At 36.4% G+C, this 20,609-nt stretch overlaps 3 protein-coding genes across 3 annotated transcripts; 2 read left to right on the forward strand and 1 right to left on the reverse strand.

The window, feature by feature from the left end:
* Nucleotides 1-3,450: 3,450 nt before the first annotated feature.
* Nucleotides 3,451-8,711, reverse strand: LOC144452201 (mitochondrial import inner membrane translocase subunit Tim23-like). Its single transcript, XM_078143251.1, has 7 exons — nt 8,564-8,711; nt 7,255-7,316; nt 6,583-6,673; nt 6,025-6,106; nt 5,649-5,707; nt 5,391-5,501; nt 3,451-4,895 (listed from the first exon to the last, which is right to left on the reverse strand). Exons 1-7 carry the CDS (start codon nt 8,634-8,636, stop codon nt 4,783-4,785), a joined length of 591 nt encoding a protein of 196 aa, XP_077999377.1. The 5' UTR covers nt 8,637-8,711; the 3' UTR covers nt 3,451-4,782.
* Nucleotides 8,712-10,237: 1,526 nt separating this feature from the next.
* LOC144452535 (uncharacterized) lies at nt 10,238-13,257 on the forward strand. Its single transcript, XM_078143635.1, has 6 exons — nt 10,238-11,058; nt 11,826-11,931; nt 12,486-12,579; nt 12,763-12,845; nt 13,173-13,207; nt 13,251-13,257. The coding sequence occupies exons 1-6, from the start codon at nt 10,238-10,240 to the stop codon at nt 13,255-13,257; spliced, it is 1,146 nt and encodes a 381-aa protein (XP_077999761.1).
* LOC144452318 (uncharacterized) lies at nt 13,241-16,800 on the forward strand. Its single transcript, XM_078143390.1, has 4 exons — nt 13,241-13,333; nt 13,685-13,831; nt 14,828-14,919; nt 15,463-16,800. The coding sequence occupies exons 1-4, from the start codon at nt 13,305-13,307 to the stop codon at nt 15,879-15,881; spliced, it is 687 nt and encodes a 228-aa protein (XP_077999516.1). The 5' UTR covers nt 13,241-13,304; the 3' UTR covers nt 15,882-16,800.
* The last annotated feature ends 3,809 nt before the right edge of the window (nt 16,801-20,609 follow it).

The following is a 20,609-nucleotide window of genomic DNA, read 5'->3' on the forward strand; positions in this document are numbered from 1 at the left end:
CATTACACATAAGCCAATGCACAAAACTATGAAAAAAATATGTGTCTAGGTACTCTGTAGCATTACAGTCGTGGTTAGACATATTTTGATTACTGGTAGTCACTAGTAAAACAGTACAAGAGAACAACACACAAAATGAATGGTCACTATCATGTCTGAGCTGTCTTTACACTATGATATTAAACAATTCCGACTCTTACTTCTGACACAAAAATAGCTTGATTAGTGGCCAAATCATGAAATGTTTTCTCTCCCTGATAACTGGAACATGGCATATTGGTAAGCCAGAATGATTTGTTTTAATTAAAATGATTGAGTGACACAACTTTCCAAATCTGAACAGTGCTACAACTTTGTATTTTAATGTTCAAAACTTTTTTTTTTTAAAATAACCCTACAAGCGTTAAGCCCGATTTAAGTTACCAAGTGCTGGTCACATCCAATCCAAGAATGTTTTAATGTGAAATTCTAGAGCAATGTCAAACCCTACTTTTACTGTAGTTTTACTAGTACAAGTTACTCAACATTTGTAGAATGAGTCAATAGACTTAAATGCAAAGGACTTTTACTTTTACTTAACATAGGCAAGCTATTGTTTACACTGAAAGAGACGGTCATTGATGGCACCCTTGACAATACAGCCCCCCCCCCCCCCCCCCATGACGATATGTTACCCATTGATGAATGAACCCTCTTTTTGTTAGCGTTACCAATGTTCCATGTCAGGGGTCAGACTAGACTAGCTGCAAGCTATCTCCCGACTCACAATTTACCCCTCTTTGTTTTTGTTTACCATTCCCTTTAGTTTACAGTGGTTTGTAATCATTTCTATTTTGGATAAATATTATGGTTACAATCTGGCCATTAGTCAGTCTCGCTGCCAGACTCATGACTATCGTCCGTAAACTTTGTAAAGCCGAACGGTGAAACTGCGAGAAGCGAGTGGCTTTCGGGACTATTAAAAGCCCCCCACACTTCTCGCAGCTTTGCCGCTCAGCTTTACAAAGCTTAGGGACGATATCACGAGTCTGGCAGTGAGACTAGCCATTAGTCTGGCAATGCATTATACAGTCTGTATAACATGTTATCTTTCTACTTGTCACTCACTACATCACTGTATCACTACCCAGCTGGTACGTTATAATACAATAAATGTCAGCCATTTCATTGCAGGTATTTTTATTATTTTTGAAACCCCCACCACTGATATTTTGATAAGTGCAAATTATTACACTATTTATATTTTTATGAACATTAAATGTATGGATATCAACTCTTTACATTATAAAGACGTTGTCATGGCAACAGCTGCAATTTATTTTAACATTGTAAAGACATCTGCTATATTTCAACCTTTTTTCCTGAATAAAGTTAGTCTTTGCCATCATTACAAATGTGGTTGTCTTTTTGGTATGTTATTGATATGTTATCAGAGGTAAGCTTCTTTTCATTCATTGACCTTTGACCTCCCTTGCCTCTTTCAAGACATCTTGTTCCCTCTTGCACAACTCTGGTACTCGCGTATCTCGTGATAATTTTTATCCAGTTTTACTACCAAGTACTGTTTACAAAGATCATGGAAAGTCTAGTTGAAAAAGAGTTAAAAGTAACTGATCGCAACTGAATACCACAAATTGTGTACAAATAGCAAAATATGCAAGAAATGGCTTGATCACAGGTAACTTGAACCTGAAAGTCAAGGTCATGGGAAGGTCAAGGTCTTAAACACAGACTGCCCGATATAAAGAGGATTATGGCTAATCTATGCAAATGCAGGAAATTCAAACTGCTGTACAGAGCACTAGCTTCTGGGTCTTGTTTTTCAGCATTTTTTCTGTGCTCCAAGAAGCACACAGGTCATGTATCATGTACAAATTGTTGTGAATGTTGTAGGATGGTAACTTGATACACAAATTAGTTGAAAATCAATGTTTGTTTCACAGAATGAAAAAATTTTTTCAAAATGAGACATATTCCCCTGCAAACAGCTGTTTAGATTGTGTGTGTCACTAAGGATTATTCAAATATGCGGCATTTGCATGTGAAAATCCCAGATAGGGAATGTTTATATTTTGGTGATTACTTGCCAGTGAGTCATCACAAGTTCTCCACCTCCAAACATACAGTCAGTCATATGCAAAATAGGGCCCCAGGCACCGACAGTCATACCTTTAAAAGCTTGGCCATTCTTATTTTTTGGGGGGGTGGGGGGGGGGGTGGGGGGCTAAAGATAAGTCTCTGCAAGTGCTTGACTTCAAGATCAACTATATGTGTTATACTGCCCTCAATGTCAATGAACCAACACTGATTGATTTTAAAAAGACGCTTTTATTCAAATGCACATTGACAGTGTATTCATAAATTTTTGTTCACAGACACAGACACAGGTAATGTAGTTTTACAATGATAGTATGACAAAGTTAGGCTTACTGTCTAAAAAGCATGGCAGTATAACCAACCCTATAGCTCTACTGAATAACTTGGTATTCAGTTGTGCTAAAAAGTAGATAGCTTGATATGATACAACATGTATGGTATGTAACAATGTGTAAGTAGGAGCAATAGAGTACGGAGAACAATAAAATTAACAATGTGCAGGTAGGAGCAATAGAGTACGGAGAACAATAAAATTAACAATGTGCAGGTAGGAGCAATAGAGTACGGAGAATAATAAAATTAACAATGTGCAGGTAGGAGCAATAGAGTACGGAGAACAATAAAATTAACAATGTGCAGGTAGGAGCAATAGAGTACGGAGAACAATAAAATTAACAATGTGCAGGTAGGAACAATAGAGTACGGAGAACAATAAAATTAACAATGTGCAGGTAGGAGCAATAGAGTACGGAGAACAATAAAATTAACAATGTGCAGGTAGGAACAATAGAGTACGGAGAACAATAAAATTTACAAAAGAGTCAAACCCAGACATTTCAAGTACTGAATGTAGAAATACTATGACAGACCCTCATGATGTATGAGTGCTAGCGTGGCATACTCTGGGTAATTGTAGTTAGTGCTTGCAATGTTCTCTGTGGTTGTACTTTCACAAGCGTAGCTAGTGAAAGTTCTGCAGAAACACTGCTGGCATGAGTGCAAATACCCCCCAGTACCTACACTGGCTGGCACTCACATGCACCATGGGGTTCTGTTCTGAATTACCCAATACAGCCAAGTTTCATAGATATCACACTGTGCTATCACGCAGTTTTGTATACAAGGAACAACCTTGCATATCATTTACATATCATTTGCATACAGGTATGCAATAATGTTTACTGTATTGTACTGCAGCGCAAATACAACTAGTATGTATGCACACTGGTGCAAGTAATCACTGGTATGTGTGTTATGATGAAAAGTATTTCGTAATTCTGATAAAATCTGCTGAAGATTAGATTGAAGATTTGTTTTTCTATCCTTAATAAATATATAATTGGCATTTATTTTAATGCTGACACTAAAATAATAAACTGAAATCTAGAAATGCAATGATGGTGTTTGTTGCTATCTCCACAAACAATCACCTTGCCACTTTCATGAACTCCATGTGACCCATGTGACTTCTGGGTATTCCTGGAAACGCACGAACAAAATACTCAATCCGAACAAGAATATTAAATCTCTCAAATGTCTCAGATTGCTTTGGAAGCCATTAAAAACATAGTCTCACTTCCAGATGTTGTGACATTCATCTCTCTATAAGGTGCACAAAATGCACCCTGACCGACCGGAGAAGTCGCAAGAAGTGACTAACTTGCGACAAGTCACTCACTCTTCATGGTTTCATCACTCTGGCACATCTGGCAGCGAGAGTATTTAAAACGTAAATCTTTGTTTTTTAATGAGGTATTGTGTGAATTAGAAACACAACAGTTGACATGTTTATAATGTAATGTAAATTTATTCAAAAATAAGACATGACATACTACTCCAGGGTCACACAAAGGTCACAAAAACATGGACATTCTGCAGTATCTCATACATTTACAAGGTATCCCTATTCTCTTTTTTATTTTACATAAAATCTAAAAAAAAACCACATCAACTTAAAATTCCCAGTAATTATATTTTTATCATGCCATATTTGTGGCATACATGTAGACTTGCACTGCGTGAATCTTACTGCTTTGCTTAGTAGGATTTTATAGTAAAACCCAATTTTCAAATAAAAATTCCAGTAAGTTTACTTTCAACATGCAGTATTTGTGGTACAACTATTTGCAAGTCATGGTATGTATACAAGTGGACTGGCGCTCAAGTAGATCTCACTGGTCTACTCATAGGCCTTCAGAGTAGGACCCAGGTTTGTACAACCATTTCTGCGAGCACTTTAACAGTTAGAAATTTCTTACTTGAAATCTGATCAAAATACAAAGTAATTCTCAACATATGCTTAGCAGTAAATAATTAATATAAAACACTAACGCAGAACATGGTTGAGAATTCATATTTATCTAACCAGTCTCAAAAACATGGTTTTTAAAAATGAGTAGAGGACATGAGACAAAGTGTTTGCAATTTCTTGCAAGTGGATTCAACTTGAAGTACATGTATAAGTGCTAGACTGAAGTCACTGTTTTTCAGATGATAATGTTGTGTTGAATATTTCTACAGTGTATGAAGAACCGAAACACTTTTGAAAATTGTCTGACTTGAACTGGACGTATTTTACAAAATGGTTCTATTCATACAATAGAAATAAGTCTTCTGGCTTGTAAAGTCACTATGTACAAAGTCCTTTCTTTGTTGTCTGTACACTATTATTGTTCTATAAAGTCACTACATTGTATGGCCTCCTAAGCCTGAGACTTTTTCTCTGTGTTGATAAAGACACCAGCCACCAGCAAGTAAAAGACCAATGACTCCTCCCTTGGCAACTCTTTGGAGACCACCTGCAATGATACATCAAATACACACAGTGTCAATGGACATACTTGCATTTACATCACTACACAGTTATTCAGTCTTAACTTCATATTTGTCCCACATAATTTTAGAAGTGTGGAGTCTCTATTACCCAGATTCTCACTGCTGGGGGCTCTAATATGAAAACACCTAGAGGAGAGTCTGGAGAAATGTAATCCCAAGTCACCCGCACTGGATCTCTTTCCAAGAGCAGTGCATTCTGGGGAATACTTCATGTCTAATATTGCATGCTGAATGATCCAGCTTCCTTCGCGACAGGCTTGCATGTCTCAAGCAACCAATACATGACCAAACTTTTAGCCCTCACTTTGCCAAACCTGAGGTGCCCTGTTGTGATCCTGGCATGCAAAATGGCTAGAACTCTGGTAATGGAATATGGCGTATTGGGGTAACTTGAGGTGCCTTGAGACTCCCTGTACTGCATAAATATATACAACCTGATAGGATATAGTATAGTTTACCTGCTGATCCATACAGCATACCCGTCATAGTGCCAGCACCTAGTGTATTTACTTCGTCTTCTGTACCTCGTAATTTTTCCAATGTAAAACCAAATATACTGTACATCAATGCTGAAAAGTACACAAAAATACAAAAATATTAAAAGAAAGTCTGCCTTTATGGATTTCTAGCTACCAAAATCCAAGATGGAGGCTAAACCATGTGACCAATCAAAGTCTTGTTTACAAATACAACAAAGAACAAAGGACTTTTCTTACCTACAACTCCGATGGCATTGGCTGATGACGCTCCCTGTTTTGTTACAATATTTAACATTCTATGAAGGTAAAACACAACAACAAATTCATTGAAATTATGTCTGCAGAACTGATATTATAATGTTGATAAGAGAGAACATATCACGAGAGACAAATGTACTACACTTTGGACAACAGTGTCATCCTACTGCATGGTATGAGAAATGTTCAAATAATGATAAGAGACTTCCAATATTTTGATGACTGACAACCATCTTCAGACTCCCCACTTGCGTTCAGTTATTGTCTGTTGTATAATTACAGTGTATACTGAGACTCTGTAGATACTACTTATTGGCTGAGAAAGACAAATTGTTACTTTATACATTTCACTTACTGTGACATTCTAACTTTGCCTGAAAGATCTGCTGTGGCTGTCCTGCCAACTCTAATTCCATTTAAACCTCCATACAATGCACCTGTATTTATATGAATAACACAAAAACATTATGCATCCTTTGTCAATGGTGTACAGGTCACATACAAGCATGTACAATATAGTGTGTCTATTAGACTGAACTAGCTATCAATTGTTTCCGTTATCTAACCACTCAAAAACTTAAGGTTGCTAATGGTTACCTAAGCAGAAATAACAATGGATCTTTCAGTCTATGTGTCTGTGGTTTTTAAAAAAAATCATACAAGGAATTGAATTTTCTTAATATGTAGATATACACACAAATAAACACAATCATACATTTTTTACACAAGTCCATTCTGGTTTTAGGACTACATGACAGGGCTATGTTGTATGCTCCATATCGTGTTGCTGTAGAACTGTATGTATGCCCAGTCTGCTGTGACTGTGGATATCATGCTTCCAATCTACAAAGACTTTTTTGTTGTCATCAGAAAAAGTTCCTAAAAAAAAGTTGTAAACAAAGAGACTACTTACCAAGCATAACTGAACCTCCAATTTGTGAAAACGCCAACTCAAACCTTCCTCTTTTTTGTTTTTGGCCTTCTGGTAAAATAAACTCTGAACCCTGTCATGAAGAAATAACAACTATATTACCATTACCATAAACCATTGTTAGATCAACACTCATTTTTTACCATTTGTACATGTAACATGGTAAGAAAACGTAAGGATTTTTTATTTGATGGGATGGATGGTATCCATTAAATAATTAATTATGTTAAATCAACTTCATGATAATCTGAATCTTGACTGGTCCACATCAGATTACATTTTGTATTCATTTTGCATACTTGTATCATATGTTTCTTTGAAAGCGTAGCTTATTTTTGTTATCTGGTGAAATCAATTTCATTCATTCTTTCAAAGGCAGTATACACACACACACATACACACACACACACACACACACACACACACACACACACACACACACACACACACACACACACGTGAGTAGGTAAAATCTACCAGGGTTCAAATGCAACACAGCATATTTTGTTTCACAAAATTTCTCATCTACCAAGGGTTCCCAATACAATGCAAAAAACTGTTGTGTCTAGAAATCTGACACTCAGTATATGATGAGAATGAAATACAAAACAAACTCTGGATCATTTCATCTGAAAACAGTAATTTGACACATACCTGATTGATAAATCTTGGGTCAATATTAAGGTAGGGTGAAAATGAACTTGGTCCAGCAGTAACTGTGGAATAATAGGAAAAAAAATATCACAATATATTATTTGTATAACAATGTATGTTAGAAAGCCTATTGCTTGGAATAGGAATTTAATTGATATATACAACCTATACAACCACATATCTGACTCGTACTTCCAGATTCTTTGTATCGGCAAATACGTCCTGGACTAGGCTATTGAAAATTATTGGAACTTTGTACAGGTCTTGGACCTCCATCAACAGTAAAGATGGAGATCATGATGATAAGAGGCTTTTTGATGTTGATCTGAAATATGCTAATGGGGTTTTATGTCCATTTCATGTACATACATGATGTATAGTAAACAGTCTGTGGTGCTTTATCAAACAACTCGATTTAAATACTGTGAATCTCATTATAATCATTGTTATGAAAATAAATATGAAAAACTCTTTCCATAGAAGGATATTTGATCTACAAAAACACAATCCTTACAAAAGTCAGGAAAGCTTAAAGATACGTTCACAATCACATTGTTCAAGACAGGACACTAAAAAGTTGGATGATACTAAATTATGTGTACAAACATCAGGCGCAGTCATTTATTTAGTATATTTGCAAAATTTTATAATGTTCACTTCATTTATCTATATTCAATCATTCAATCAAGGCGTAATCATGAGACTGTGTGTTTATATGGCTGTTTGACACTCACTGTATACTGTACACAATATATATATATATATGTGTGTGTGTGTGTGTGTCACACGTGAGTCACTGTCTGTGTACAACATATGGAGTAAATATTTTTTAAGGGAAACCTCCAACAACCTCCCCATCATGATGCACTTTGTCTCTCCCATTTTACCTCTGTGATCAAATCAAGATTAAAACCAATTCCATTTGGAAAGAAATATCCTATGGAGGTGGTGGTGGTGGTGGTGGTGGGGGGGGGGGTTATCACACAACAATTTTTGTCTAGCGTTCGGTGAGAGGGAAACGAAAATTTTGAGTTCATGGAGAGGGGGAAGGCTTGAATATTTTTGAAAGTGTTTGGCTGGGGGCTGCGATTATCTTTGATCATAATAGTTTCTCCTCAGTCCCCCCTCCCTTCCCACCGCTTCACGTTGTAAACTCTGCTAGTTACCTCAAGAAGGAACAACTAACACACGATGAAAACTAGTACATAGGTTACATCACCACATCATTTGATCGAACGAAAATCACCATGTGCATTGCACTTCGTCATCGATCCGACTATCAACGTTTTAACCAGTACCGCAGACCTACCTGGAACGTTTAATGATGGGTCTCCGGGAGAATAACTTCCGAGTAAACTCGAGCCATAGGTCTGGTTGTCCATTCCCGTGATTTTACAGAGAGTTTTGTAAAATTCACTCGAGTTCTTACCGGCGAACGTGACCAACGCAATCAGATTTATTCTGCGCCTGCGTCATAACTCCAACCTCAAGCTCGATCAAAAGTACCAATACAATTACATCCAAAACAGTTTTTTCTTCTTCTAAATAACACAACAAAACCAATACAAAATAGTTTAATAGTAATTTCAACTTGATTATTAATAGTTAAGGAGTGTCTTTTGTTCAGAGAAAGTGTTAAACGTATAATTAAATCCAAGTGTTGTGAATGAGGATGAGATTAACCTTTAACCCGGGTTAAATAGAATTCGCACATGGTGCAAATGCACGACATGATCTACTTGCTGGTATTCAATAGGTGAGTGAACCAGTTTCGTTAATCTTAACTTAGGGATGGGGCGATCAGGTTTGACAATGTCGTTCGTTTATGATGTTTCAGATAGCCAAGTCTCTGAGCTTGTTAGTCTAGATATCAAGCCAGATTTAGTCAAGTAAACAGCGATTGTTAAAACTAAACTGTCGGCTTGTGTCCTAGACCGTAGACGAGAAAGCACGATGCATTACCCCATCTCACTACATCCATGACAACTCTGGCCGTCAGCATCTTTTGCTAATTTTGCATCTCTTCAAACACTCTCAAAAACTTTCCTAAATCCACAAAACAGCAAACATGTTTAATATATGTATTTGTGTTTACTGCTTTTTGTTTTTGTTTATTATTTATGTCATGTTAAAATCAACAAAATGAATATTTAGCATTGTTATTGTCCTGATTTCTTACAAATTGGGTTTGTCCTTGTGATATGTAATAATTCATCACATCTGCCAAACATTTCTCAGTCACCTTCCCATTCAAAAAGATATGTTTTCCCTCACCATTGTGGCCACCATGACCTGATAATATTTAAGGCATCTAGTGGTTATGTGAGAAGACTTCAAAAGGCACTGCCTATGGTAACATAACAAATCTGACAAATGTTGTATTAATTTGGTGATTGCAGGACCCACAAAGCAATTTAAACAACTCCCCTTAGTAATTATACAATGTACATACATACATACATACATACATACATACATACATACATACATACATACATACATACATACATACATACATACATACATACATACATACATACATACACACACACACACACACACATACATACGTACGTACGTACGTACGTACGTACGTACATACATACATACATACATACATACACAGTCATACATATACATACATATACATACATACACATAACACAGTGACACAGATTGTACACAAAGTATGTGTTGACTTTAAATAATGTATTGTTGTATACATTATTGGGTCAAATAAAATATACTTCAGCATATATTGTGTCAATTCTTTTATACTAATAGAATCATCTTGATCATGTTTTGTAATCCTCAAGCCCTCATCCATGTTGTATAATACATATTTTCTGTACTCTATCGATCAAGCAGAAATTGCATGAAAAAATTGTGACCAGTCCAGGGAAGGAACTAAAAGTGGATTAAAATTATTGTCACAGAATAACTGGAAGAGAAACTCGATCTACCGTACTGTTTATCTGTTACCATGGATCCTGAAATTGAAGATACGATGGTAGACAACACAAAGTCTTGCAACATCAGTGGTAGAGAAGAAACTGAAGAACCCAGTGAGGTTCTCAGTGGAATTCAAGTAACCCCATTTGATGATATCAGTGCTACAAGTAGTTCAGATAGAACAGTTGTCATGTGTACAGAACCAGAACAGAGAACTTCAACATTTACTGGTTTGACAGAAATACCTGGTATTGTGTCATTAGACAGCACAGATAAACTGGATGGCCCAGTTAGACAATCAATGCAGAGTTTAGAAAATGAACACAAAATAACAGGAACTAAAATCCAGGAAAACCAAATGACAGTCATAAAGGAAAAGAGTGAGGAATTTATGGAAGAAGGTACAAATATGTCGACAGAAGTGAACCAATCACAAATTCCGCCTCTTAACAATGATGAGATTGACTATGCAAATCAGCCAAAAGTAAAAAGTGAGGAATTTATGGAAGAAGATTCGAACGTCGTAGCAAAAATGGAAAGTTCAACCATTCATGATGATGATAAAGCATCTGAGGTCAAAGGTCAATCAAGCAATGTCGCTATAACTGATGCCAACGATGCACTCTGTGATAAAGCTCCACCTCAGAGTGAAAATATGGTAGAAGACAACACTGATACTAGCACTGATGTAATCATTCCTAAAGCTTTAGTTCAGAGTTTGGTGGTGATTGAAGATTATGGTTCCAGCTCTCCGGATTCAGATTCCTCAAGTTCAGATACCGATACATCATCAGATTCTGATTCAGAATCAGAATCAGATTCTTCAAGTCAGAGTGAGGATGACAAATGCAGGTGAGTTTCAGATATGTAGTAATAGCAATCTCAGGTTGCAAGCTGAGTACTAGTATTCAGATTCATCATTCATATATGAATACTATTCTGACTAGGTTCACACCGCAAAATCCTTTTTCAAAGCAGTAATTTACTTTTTTTACATGAGTTTTTAAGTTAATGGGAAAGGATAACTTGTGGATTCACTATATTTTATAATATTAATAAGCATGGATGTTAACAAGATAAAATGCATCGATCCAATTTCACTTACACTTATCAGAACAGTGCTGGCATTGATCAGAATTTAGGCAGAAGTGATGTTAGCTGTACTTGGCAAGTACTGTTATTATATGCATTGTCAACTGTTTCAATTGTTTTTGTAATTGTATATGTATAACAATACAAGCAAACCACAACACATGAAGTTCCCTACCCATAAGTCACTTCTGCCAAAATACTGATCATGGTCAAAGCAAACTCTTTACTAATAAGTGAAAATGAATGAATCCCAAGCATATTATCTCTTCAACGTCCAAGTTTTTATTAAACGCTATTCAAGTTGTTCAACAGGGACAGGACTGGTAAGCTTAGGTCAACAATTGTACTTAGTCTCTGGTAGTCGTTTGCTGAATGAGACGTTAATATTGATAATGAAAATGAAATAGACTTGATGACAGTCTGCCTTTGACAATGTTTTTCTGCCTTTTAAAAAAACAACCTAGCTAGTTCATTTCAGTTGCATGACCACATATTTCAATCGGTATACAATGTATGGTGTGTTATAGGTTACATTCTGATGTTGGATCTGATGGTGATGAAGAATCCACCAGAGAAAGAAAGTTTGGAAATCCACCTCCTGCACCAAGAACTGCATCAGAACAAGTTTTAGAGGTACAGTACTGCGATCAATTATGTTGGAAGTAGTCAATACCACACTGTGTACATACTGGAATTTAGAGAAGCTGTGTTTTGTTTACTCATCTGAGCAAAATTCAAATGCTTCTGAGGCACATTGTAACCATTAAAAACATCATAACAGCATAAAGTATTGTATAGTCTATCACACAATCACAGGCCAATGAATGATATTTGAATGTGTTGTGTAGCCAATCACAGGTCAGAGAGAGATATTTGAATATGTTGCATAGCCAATCACAGGCTACATTTAGTTAGAGATATTTGAATGTATTATATTACCATTCGCAGGCATATGAAAAATATGACTTAAAATATATCATCTGCAGTTTCATTTTAGTGAGAAATAGTGGAATTGTGTACCAAATCACATGTTTTTGATAATTTTAGAATTTTTCCTGTCTAGCATAACATATCGGTAGTCTTGAACCCAGAATACCATGCAGTTATTTGTTGTTGTGTGTAACAATACCAAACGGTAACATGACTGGTACCGGACAATAACTGATAATTATGTTTCTTATTTGTAGGACTTACCAGAAGTAGAGATTCTAAATCAAAAGTTGTCTGAAGACATAGAAGTAAAGGAGTTAGGGCATGTGTCTAGCATTATCGGACAGTTGGGTACGTTTATGAATTTACTTTATTTTGATTAAAGGGAAATGCCAGTCCAGGAAATAAAGAGGGGTTTAGCAACAATTAAGAGTACAGCAGAAGATTAGAACGTTGTCATCTTTTACAATAGATTGTTACTCTGCAGTAGTATAAATATATTATATTACTACATGTATATTATTGTTTTGACAGTGGTTATCCAGTCACTACCAAATAACCCAGCCTTAGATATGGATACAGTATTGTTTACTGCTAATCGAGAATGCATCGGTAAAGTAAGTATGTTATACAGGTTGACATTCTAAATATACTGTTAACCAGGAATGCATTTCACTGAAGACACTTTAGTAGTCATGAATATTCATTGTTCAACCACTGCATAAACATTTCTGCTGACTCCCATGATGCAATGTGGCCCACAGCAAAGATCTCGAAATGAGGGACAAATTCAGCTTGATGTTTCTTTGAAATCGCGTGTAATGTACTTCGGATGTAACACTATGAAAAGACTCTCCAGAAGTCAAAGTTAATGAAAATGTCTTTGTTGTCAGAAGTGATGTTCCCCTTTAACACTGATCACAAATAACTCTTTTTAATAACAGATCTATGAAGTGTTTGGCCCGGTATCCTGTCCTCTGTACGCTGTACGATTCAACTCCATTGATCACATCAAATCCAAGTCAATAGAGTTACAGACCAAAGTGTTTTTTGTTGTGGGTACATCAGAATTCACAATGTATGTTTTCTTACAACAACTTCAACAGTAAGTACATATAAGTCATATGTTGGAAACTTATGTGTGTTTAAGATGTCACATAATTTCAAATATCTTCTTTGCTTGGAATGAGTATATCTGTCATGCAACAGTCAATATCTTTTAAAATCTGGCACACGGTTGACATACTCTAGGGGCCATAATTTGCCCAATTTTATTTTTAAAAATCTGGCACAAGGGTGACATACTGAAGTTGAAGGATATATAACACTTACTGACATTATTTACCTAGTCTAGAGGCTATCTATGAAAAAGGCAAGCCCCCCCCCCCCCCCCATGAGGGATAATAAAGTAATATAATAAAACCTCTAGACTGATTATTTACCATGTGTCTTTTAGAATGAAGGGATCTGATGCCTCATGGAAAAATGATGAAGAACCACCTGATGAGTTTTTAGATTACAGTGATGATGAACAAGAGAAAGAAGCTAAAGCCAAACTACGAAATAACCGAGACAAGAGAAAGAGGAAGAGAAATGCTCAGAGGTAATACTTGTCTTTGCTGAATAAAATCTAATGTGTTTTACAGAAACTTTTATAAAAATAACTTTATCCTATCTATGGAAGGTATTCAAATCAATGTGTGTGCATGAAATGATGTATGATATATATATATATGATATATGATATATGATGTGATGTGATGTGATGTGATGTATGATATATGATCTATGATCCAATGTGATATAATTGACCAAATACCAAATACTTTGTGTAACTGCAAAACAAGCTTACAAAAACTGAGGATGAGTTTTCCAGGACATGAGAGCCAAGAATGAATTGTGTAAACAGGTTGTACATGTATTAAAAAGGAATGCAATTGTATGGCTGCATGTTTCCTTTATAATGAAAGGGTTTGATGCCTTGTGCCATTTATATGGTCAATTTTACATAAGTTCACCAAAATGGTATGTCATAAATGTATTTTTTATTTTGGTTCATGCAATATTGTTTGATTCTTAACAAATGAATGCAAAATACTCCAAATTATTGTCATTGAAGTCTAGAGAATATTAAGTATGTACCGATATTGTATGAACCAAGAGATAAATACTTGTAACAGACAGACAGACAGACGGACGGACAAACACAGACACACAGACACACACACACACACATACACACACATACATACATACATACATACATACATACATACATACATACATACATACATATATACATACATACATACATCTTACATACATGCATACATACATACATACATACATACATACATACATACATACATACACACACACATACATACATACATCCATCCATCCATACATACATACATACATACATACATACATACATACATACATACATACATACATACATACATACATACATACACACACACACACTCACACACACACACACACACACACACACTGTTTTTGCTAAATTATGTGAAATTGACTTAAGATTTAAAACATGTATTAATTGATTCATCTGTTCCTTTATATATTTTTACAGGAATGTTCAGCAAGAAACAAACGATACCAGCATTTCTGAAGAACACAATCACCAAAGAAATAATTCGCCACAAATTTCACATCATGGCAGAGGTTGGTATCTTCCTCAAGTCTTAGAGTCCCTTTCAGTGTTACCATTGACAATGATTCAGTGTTAGCAATATGACACAGACTTATGTAATCATAACTCATACAGCTTCGAAGTATAAAATGACATGTTGTAATCCAGTTAATGACATTAACGCTAACAGATCTACATACTCCAAGCAGACCAAAATCCTCAGCTGAACAGCAGTGTTTTTCTATAATAGTGTGTGATTGCAAAACAATTCTTAAATGTCAAAAAAGAATGTTTTCAATAAATTAAAGATTGAATTGAATTGAATTGAAATTTATTTCACCAGAACTTATACAGTTTATACAGATATTGAATAAATATATAGAAATGAAAGAGAGAAAAAAAATACAACGTCTAGGGACAAAATAAAATTCTGGTGAGGACCAAGGACAGTAGTTCTTTCTGAACTAATCGAGGTCCAAGGCCCTGACTGACATGCTTAGTATAATGTATTGCTGGTTACACTGTTATAAAAATAAATATATACATAACAAATACTCCTCTTTGATTGGTTTCAGGGGGATGGAGAGGTTCAAATAGATCAACATCACCAAGGGTACCACAACATTGGCAGAATCGGCCAAGACATGGTCAATTCAGAGAAGACAGTCTGAGAGGGGGTTTCGGAGGGCGCCCTCACAGTCCAGGATTTGTTCATCCAAGAAACATGATTGGTTTTAGTATTGAACAACAGTGGAGACATCAACTACCCCAAAGACCACCAGTACCCCATCCATTCCAACCACCTCAGGGACTTCTACCAAATCCACAACCGTTACTCGTCAGTCAATTTCCCCCTAGCTTATTACAGTCACCACCACCACCTCCTCCCCATCTTATGCCATTTCCACCTCCTCCTCATCCTCCTCACCCTCCCCCTCTACCAAATAGTGGTGTAGGATTCCCACCTTATAAGAATATTCATTACCAAAGGTGAATGTATGTCTGATGACAGGACACTTTATGATATTATTTTATAAGAACACTGCTTGTGTTATTATACACAAAGGACATAGTCTGGAACTTGTGTGAATTTTTCATTATTTGAGTTTTGAGATAAAAAAAAAGTCACTTTATGATTTAGTACTAACTGAACCTTGACTATGTATTAGTACATGATGGCATTGTGGGATATTTGTTCATCTCTGGTGTCAACCAAACGTTTGTCTTGTGGAAACAGCGCCAGAAGACGTACATAGTGATGCGTAGTGAAGAATGTGAATAGTTGTTATGGTAACTAATAGGAATGCTTTACAGGCCATAAAGCAATAATGCATCAACTTATTTAAGGAGTTGACAAAGTAATGTAGAGTATATATACCAGTAGCTGTTAGACAACGTAAACTGATCACTGAACTTAGGACATCCTGAGTTAATTCTACGTTTCACATCTTAACACCTTAAAAATTATAGCAATAATGCATCAACTAAGGAGTTGACAAAGTAATGTAGAGTATGTGTACCAGTAGTTGTTAGACAACGTAAACTGATCACTGAACTTAGGACATCCTGAATTAATTCTACGTTTCACATCTTAACACCTTAAAAATTATAGGTCATTTGGTTAGTTTTAAAAAAAGTCAAGAAAAAAATATGTGTATATGTTGGTGACATCTTAATTCATTCTTTCTCAGTCTGAATGACTTAGAAATGACATTAAAAGTCAGAAGGAAACTGAACTATTTCTTTGATTTAAGTTTCCAGATTTCAGCGCTAAACGATAAATTTTCTTTCAGATATGCAATCATGGGGTCATCATCTTACAAACAGTGATGCAATGTTATTAAATAAAGAAGATAACTATCGAAAACTATATTTTAAGAATATATAAATACTGTTCTATATGAACATTATTGAATTATGATGTGTATTGCTTTGAGTTGCTTAACACAGTAACAGTCACAAAAATTAGTTTAGAATGTATCTTTATGATTTAGTACATTTAATATAATAGATTATGAAATAAAATTCGTATATACTACAACTGAACAAGATGTGTCGTATTTTTCTCATCTAAAAAAACCCCACAGTACTTTCCTTCTATCCTTTGTTATAGACTATTTATTTGAAACGTCAGGATTGTACTTAATTGATCAGGACTGTTTTACTTGTTACTTTTGCACTTCACAGTACATTCCTATGTCTTTGCCACCCCAGTATAGGTACATGTACAAATATGGATGCCTCACCAAATATGGGCATATGCATAAATATGGGTATATCACCAAATATGGATGCATGCACAAATATGGGCATTGCAAACAAAGAACAAAACTGCTTATCTAATAGGCACTTGACTGTTGTAACATAAGGGTTAGTCTCGCTGGCAGACTCCGAACTATCGTCTCTTTGTAAGGCCCACGAAGTGCGCCCCGAGCGGCGAAGCCACTAGAAGGAGTGACTTTTTCGTCCAATGTTAAACTTGTTTATAGTGGCTATCTTATTTGTATACCACAACACCTGTCAAGCCAGCAAAATTACGGCCAAAATGCTCTTTTTGAGAGTGTAACTATTGTGTGGGTTGTGGAGAACGACTGCAGTTCAGCCTGTCGGCTAGCAAAATAACGACACTGTTTTTTTTTAAATGTTATGTTGGTGCACTCAAAATGTATAGGTTTTAATTAATCTAGATGCAATCATTTTTGCAGCAATATAACGCCCCATAATGGATAAAGTCCGATTTTGTCGTGTGTTTACTTCTATGGTTCGCATGCATTACATCGCATTTACTATCAAGAGTTTATCGTACTCCGTTAGGTACGCCGTGACGGGGAGCCCTCACGTATCAAGAGAGAGGAGGCCGGTGAGGGCGAAACGACACGACGTATCTTGTAGTCTAAGTTTCATAAGTTTATCGTTGGTATGCTTGTCGTTATTGGTTAAGTTAGGAGATGTATAGGAGAACTTTAAGGGGTCCCAAAGAATCACTTTCGCATGTCACACAAATATCATGGTAGTGTCCGTAACGGCATTACTATAACCGCTATGCTAAGGTCGTTTTGGTATGTTAGAGAATTTTAGGTGCCGGCATGCCTTCTACTGAAGGGGTGCTCCAGACTCTGACGAGATGTGGCGATTTGTAGTGTCTGTAACATGTAGTGTCCATAATAAGTACTGTCAGATATAGCCCTGCTTGCAGACGGTGCACTCGTTTCTCTCAAAAGGGACGACTTACTCTGTATGCAAGCATGACTACGTTAGAACATAGTTCCTCCACCAACCATGCAGTTGGTGGAGGGTCTATGGTCAGAAACATAGCGTATAGGTCTATGTACATATTAATCTTTTCATACTGAAGAGTAGCACAATTGAAATTTATTTAGAAACTTCTTTCCTGAAATACAAAAATGTACCTACGAGGATTACTTTGATAGTCTGTACACTGTTACGAACCTCGCCACGTTTGCTCTCTATAATGCAACATAAGTGAAGCATTGCATGTGAAAGAGTTGTCACAAAGTAACGTAACGGTAATAATAACTTGGGTTACTTTAACGGTGATTCACTATCAACAATGATTTTGAATAGTTTGGAAACACATCGAAGTCTTGGTCTGCAAGATATGTCAATTAATAGAGCGAACTTTATAATTCTTCGCAACAGGAAGATGGGAAGATTTGGGGTAATTGTCTGAACGACGTCACGTCTGAAACGGTTTTGTAACACGTTGGCATCGTCTTCGTATTGTTGCGTATCATCTCTTTGTATCATACTGTCATCTACATCATTAACATCGTCACTATCTTTCGATTGTACAACAGTGTACATATTGCATTCAGTTGTTTCCAAGTATTCGTCTGAGTTTTCATTTGATGTATTCTGAATTTCTCCGGAATGATCATCACTGATTTCTGCTATCGCATTAACTAGCGTATCACGTGGGACATCTAAACTGACGTAATGTTCTCCCAAACCTTCTGCAAAATGACCCAATGCAAGCGTTGGCAAGTGTTCGCTGTAACTCCCACTAGCTGAAACCAGCTGGGTTGCCCTTGGACCCAAACTTGAGAAAACCACAAACTGAACATTAAAGATATTTGCCATTGCCATCAGTGTAATATGGTCACCGTATGTACCAGCTGTTGACATCTGGGCTAAATATTGCGACCAAGGCATGTCTAGAAATCTACCGAAATGAATGCCATCTGAACTACTAGGGTATCTACGAAGAAAGTTAACCACATTGGACCTTAAATGGTCTACTGAGCAAAATATACCAATGTCGAGGAGTTGATCTGTAACGGCAGCAAATTGGCAATTTCCATCACGAGCAGGGTCATACCTAACATTAAGACAGTTTGCATTGAAATCTTTGTGTCGTTCCATTGCTAAAACATTTTCATCGCAATGAGTTGTGCGTGTCTCGTTCTGTTCAGTTTTAATGTGAGTGTGTGTCATGATTTCGTTCCTTCGTGTCACATCATTTCTAGAAAACCACTTTGCAGACGGAATCTTGCTAACAGGGTCAATAAACTGGATTTTGTATCTACGCATGCGTAAATTACATTTTAGAACCTGGCCTTCTATGATATACTCTGGCCTTGATCTTCTTTCGTCATCAATTTTAGACGGAGGATAATTTAGTAAAACCACCTCATTAACGTTATATACCGATCGATTATCTTTTCTCGCGAGATTTTGATTCACGAGATGATTTTCTGTTCTCTGGCCAAGGTCACCTGTGCAATCCTCGGATCTGGGGTCTCCTGACAGTGTCCCTTGCAAGCGCAAGTCGTCATCACTATTGCAACGAATGGTTTGGTTTCTGCAGGTGTACCCTATTCCAGCACGTTCCCCATCCAACATTTGATTATTTGATTGCTGTTGTTTCGCTCGGATACTAACATTTGATTTTTCAGTTACGACATCAAAATTGTTCGAGAATTGACAAAAAAGTGATGAATTTGATGTTTGAGCTTCTCTGTGCGTCTGATTATGGTAAAGTTCACCGTCTACATCACGTTCCTTTTTGATTGACAGCTGAGATAGTTGTGTCTCATTCTTCCCACTTTTGAGTAAATCAGTTGACAAAGAGTTCGATGCGTTGCCACTATTTATGTATTGGGGTGTCATGAATGCAAAACGATTGGAAATATCTATATTGTTCGGGATATGATTATGATTTTGTACGTTTTGCATTTCATTAAAGTTATGCATATACACAAAATTATGCTGGTGTCCGATTTGGTCACTGGTTGAACTCTGCGTACAACCTTCAGCCTGGTTTTTAAACCTTCGGCGTTGAATAGACTTCGTATTAAGTATTCTGTGTATTTTTTTCTCACTTACAGATGTAAATCTGTCCTTTAACATCAGTCGAAGTCTTCGAACTCCAACCCCGCTGCTTCGTTTGTATTCTTCAGTTACGATACTCTCAACTTCACCTTTCTTCACGACTCTCCTATCACCGAAGAAGAGAACCTCGTTGTTATCCACAACTTGAAGTACGAATTTGCTTTTGTTTCGCCAATATCGTACAATAGCAGCACGTTGCATACTAGTCCGCTCTGCTACTGGGACCTTAAATGTGCCTTTTATAAGTTCGATTATTGTTTGATAAATCACGGAATCCATGGGATGGCAGCGCTCATACGTGGACTTAGTTTTACCTCCTTCACACAGAATGACGATAGCGAACAGAACTAGGGATGTGACGAGATGGCAC

Source organism: Glandiceps talaboti, chromosome 22, assembly GCF_964340395.1.
Source record: "Glandiceps talaboti chromosome 22, keGlaTala1.1, whole genome shotgun sequence".
Taxonomy (NCBI): Eukaryota; Metazoa; Hemichordata; class Enteropneusta; family Spengelidae; genus Glandiceps; species Glandiceps talaboti.

What these genes read in the sequence shown, in the direction of transcription:
- LOC144452201 (XM_078143251.1), bottom strand. Translation starts at nt 8,636, where the DNA reads ATGGACAACCAGACCTATGGCTCGAGTTTACTCGGAAGTTATTCTCCC. An exon ending in TGGAGGTTCAGTTATGCTTG is followed by an intron (nt 6,107 to 6,582) that starts GTAAGTAGTCTC and finishes ATATAAATACAG; the next exon opens with GTGCATTGTATGGAGGTTTA. An exon ending in TATGCTGTATGGATCAGCAG is followed by an intron (nt 4,896 to 5,390) that starts GTAAACTATACT and finishes GTATCATTGCAG; the next exon opens with GTGGTCTCCAAAGAGTTGCC.
- LOC144452535 (XM_078143635.1), top strand. Translation starts at nt 10,238, where the DNA reads ATGGATCCTGAAATTGAAGATACGATGGTAGACAACACAAAGTCTTGC. An exon ending in CATCAGAACAAGTTTTAGAG is followed by an intron (nt 11,932 to 12,485) that starts GTACAGTACTGC and finishes TCTTATTTGTAG; the next exon opens with GACTTACCAGAAGTAGAGAT. An exon ending in TAGCATTATCGGACAGTTGG is followed by an intron (nt 12,580 to 12,762) that starts GTACGTTTATGA and finishes TTGTTTTGACAG; the next exon opens with TGGTTATCCAGTCACTACCA.
- LOC144452318 (XM_078143390.1), top strand. Translation starts at nt 13,305, where the DNA reads ATGTATGTTTTCTTACAACAACTTCAACA. An exon ending in TTCTTACAACAACTTCAACA is followed by an intron (nt 13,334 to 13,684) that starts GTAAGTACATAT and finishes TGTGTCTTTTAG; the next exon opens with AATGAAGGGATCTGATGCCT. An exon ending in AGGAAGAGAAATGCTCAGAG is followed by an intron (nt 13,832 to 14,827) that starts GTAATACTTGTC and finishes ATATTTTTACAG; the next exon opens with GAATGTTCAGCAAGAAACAA.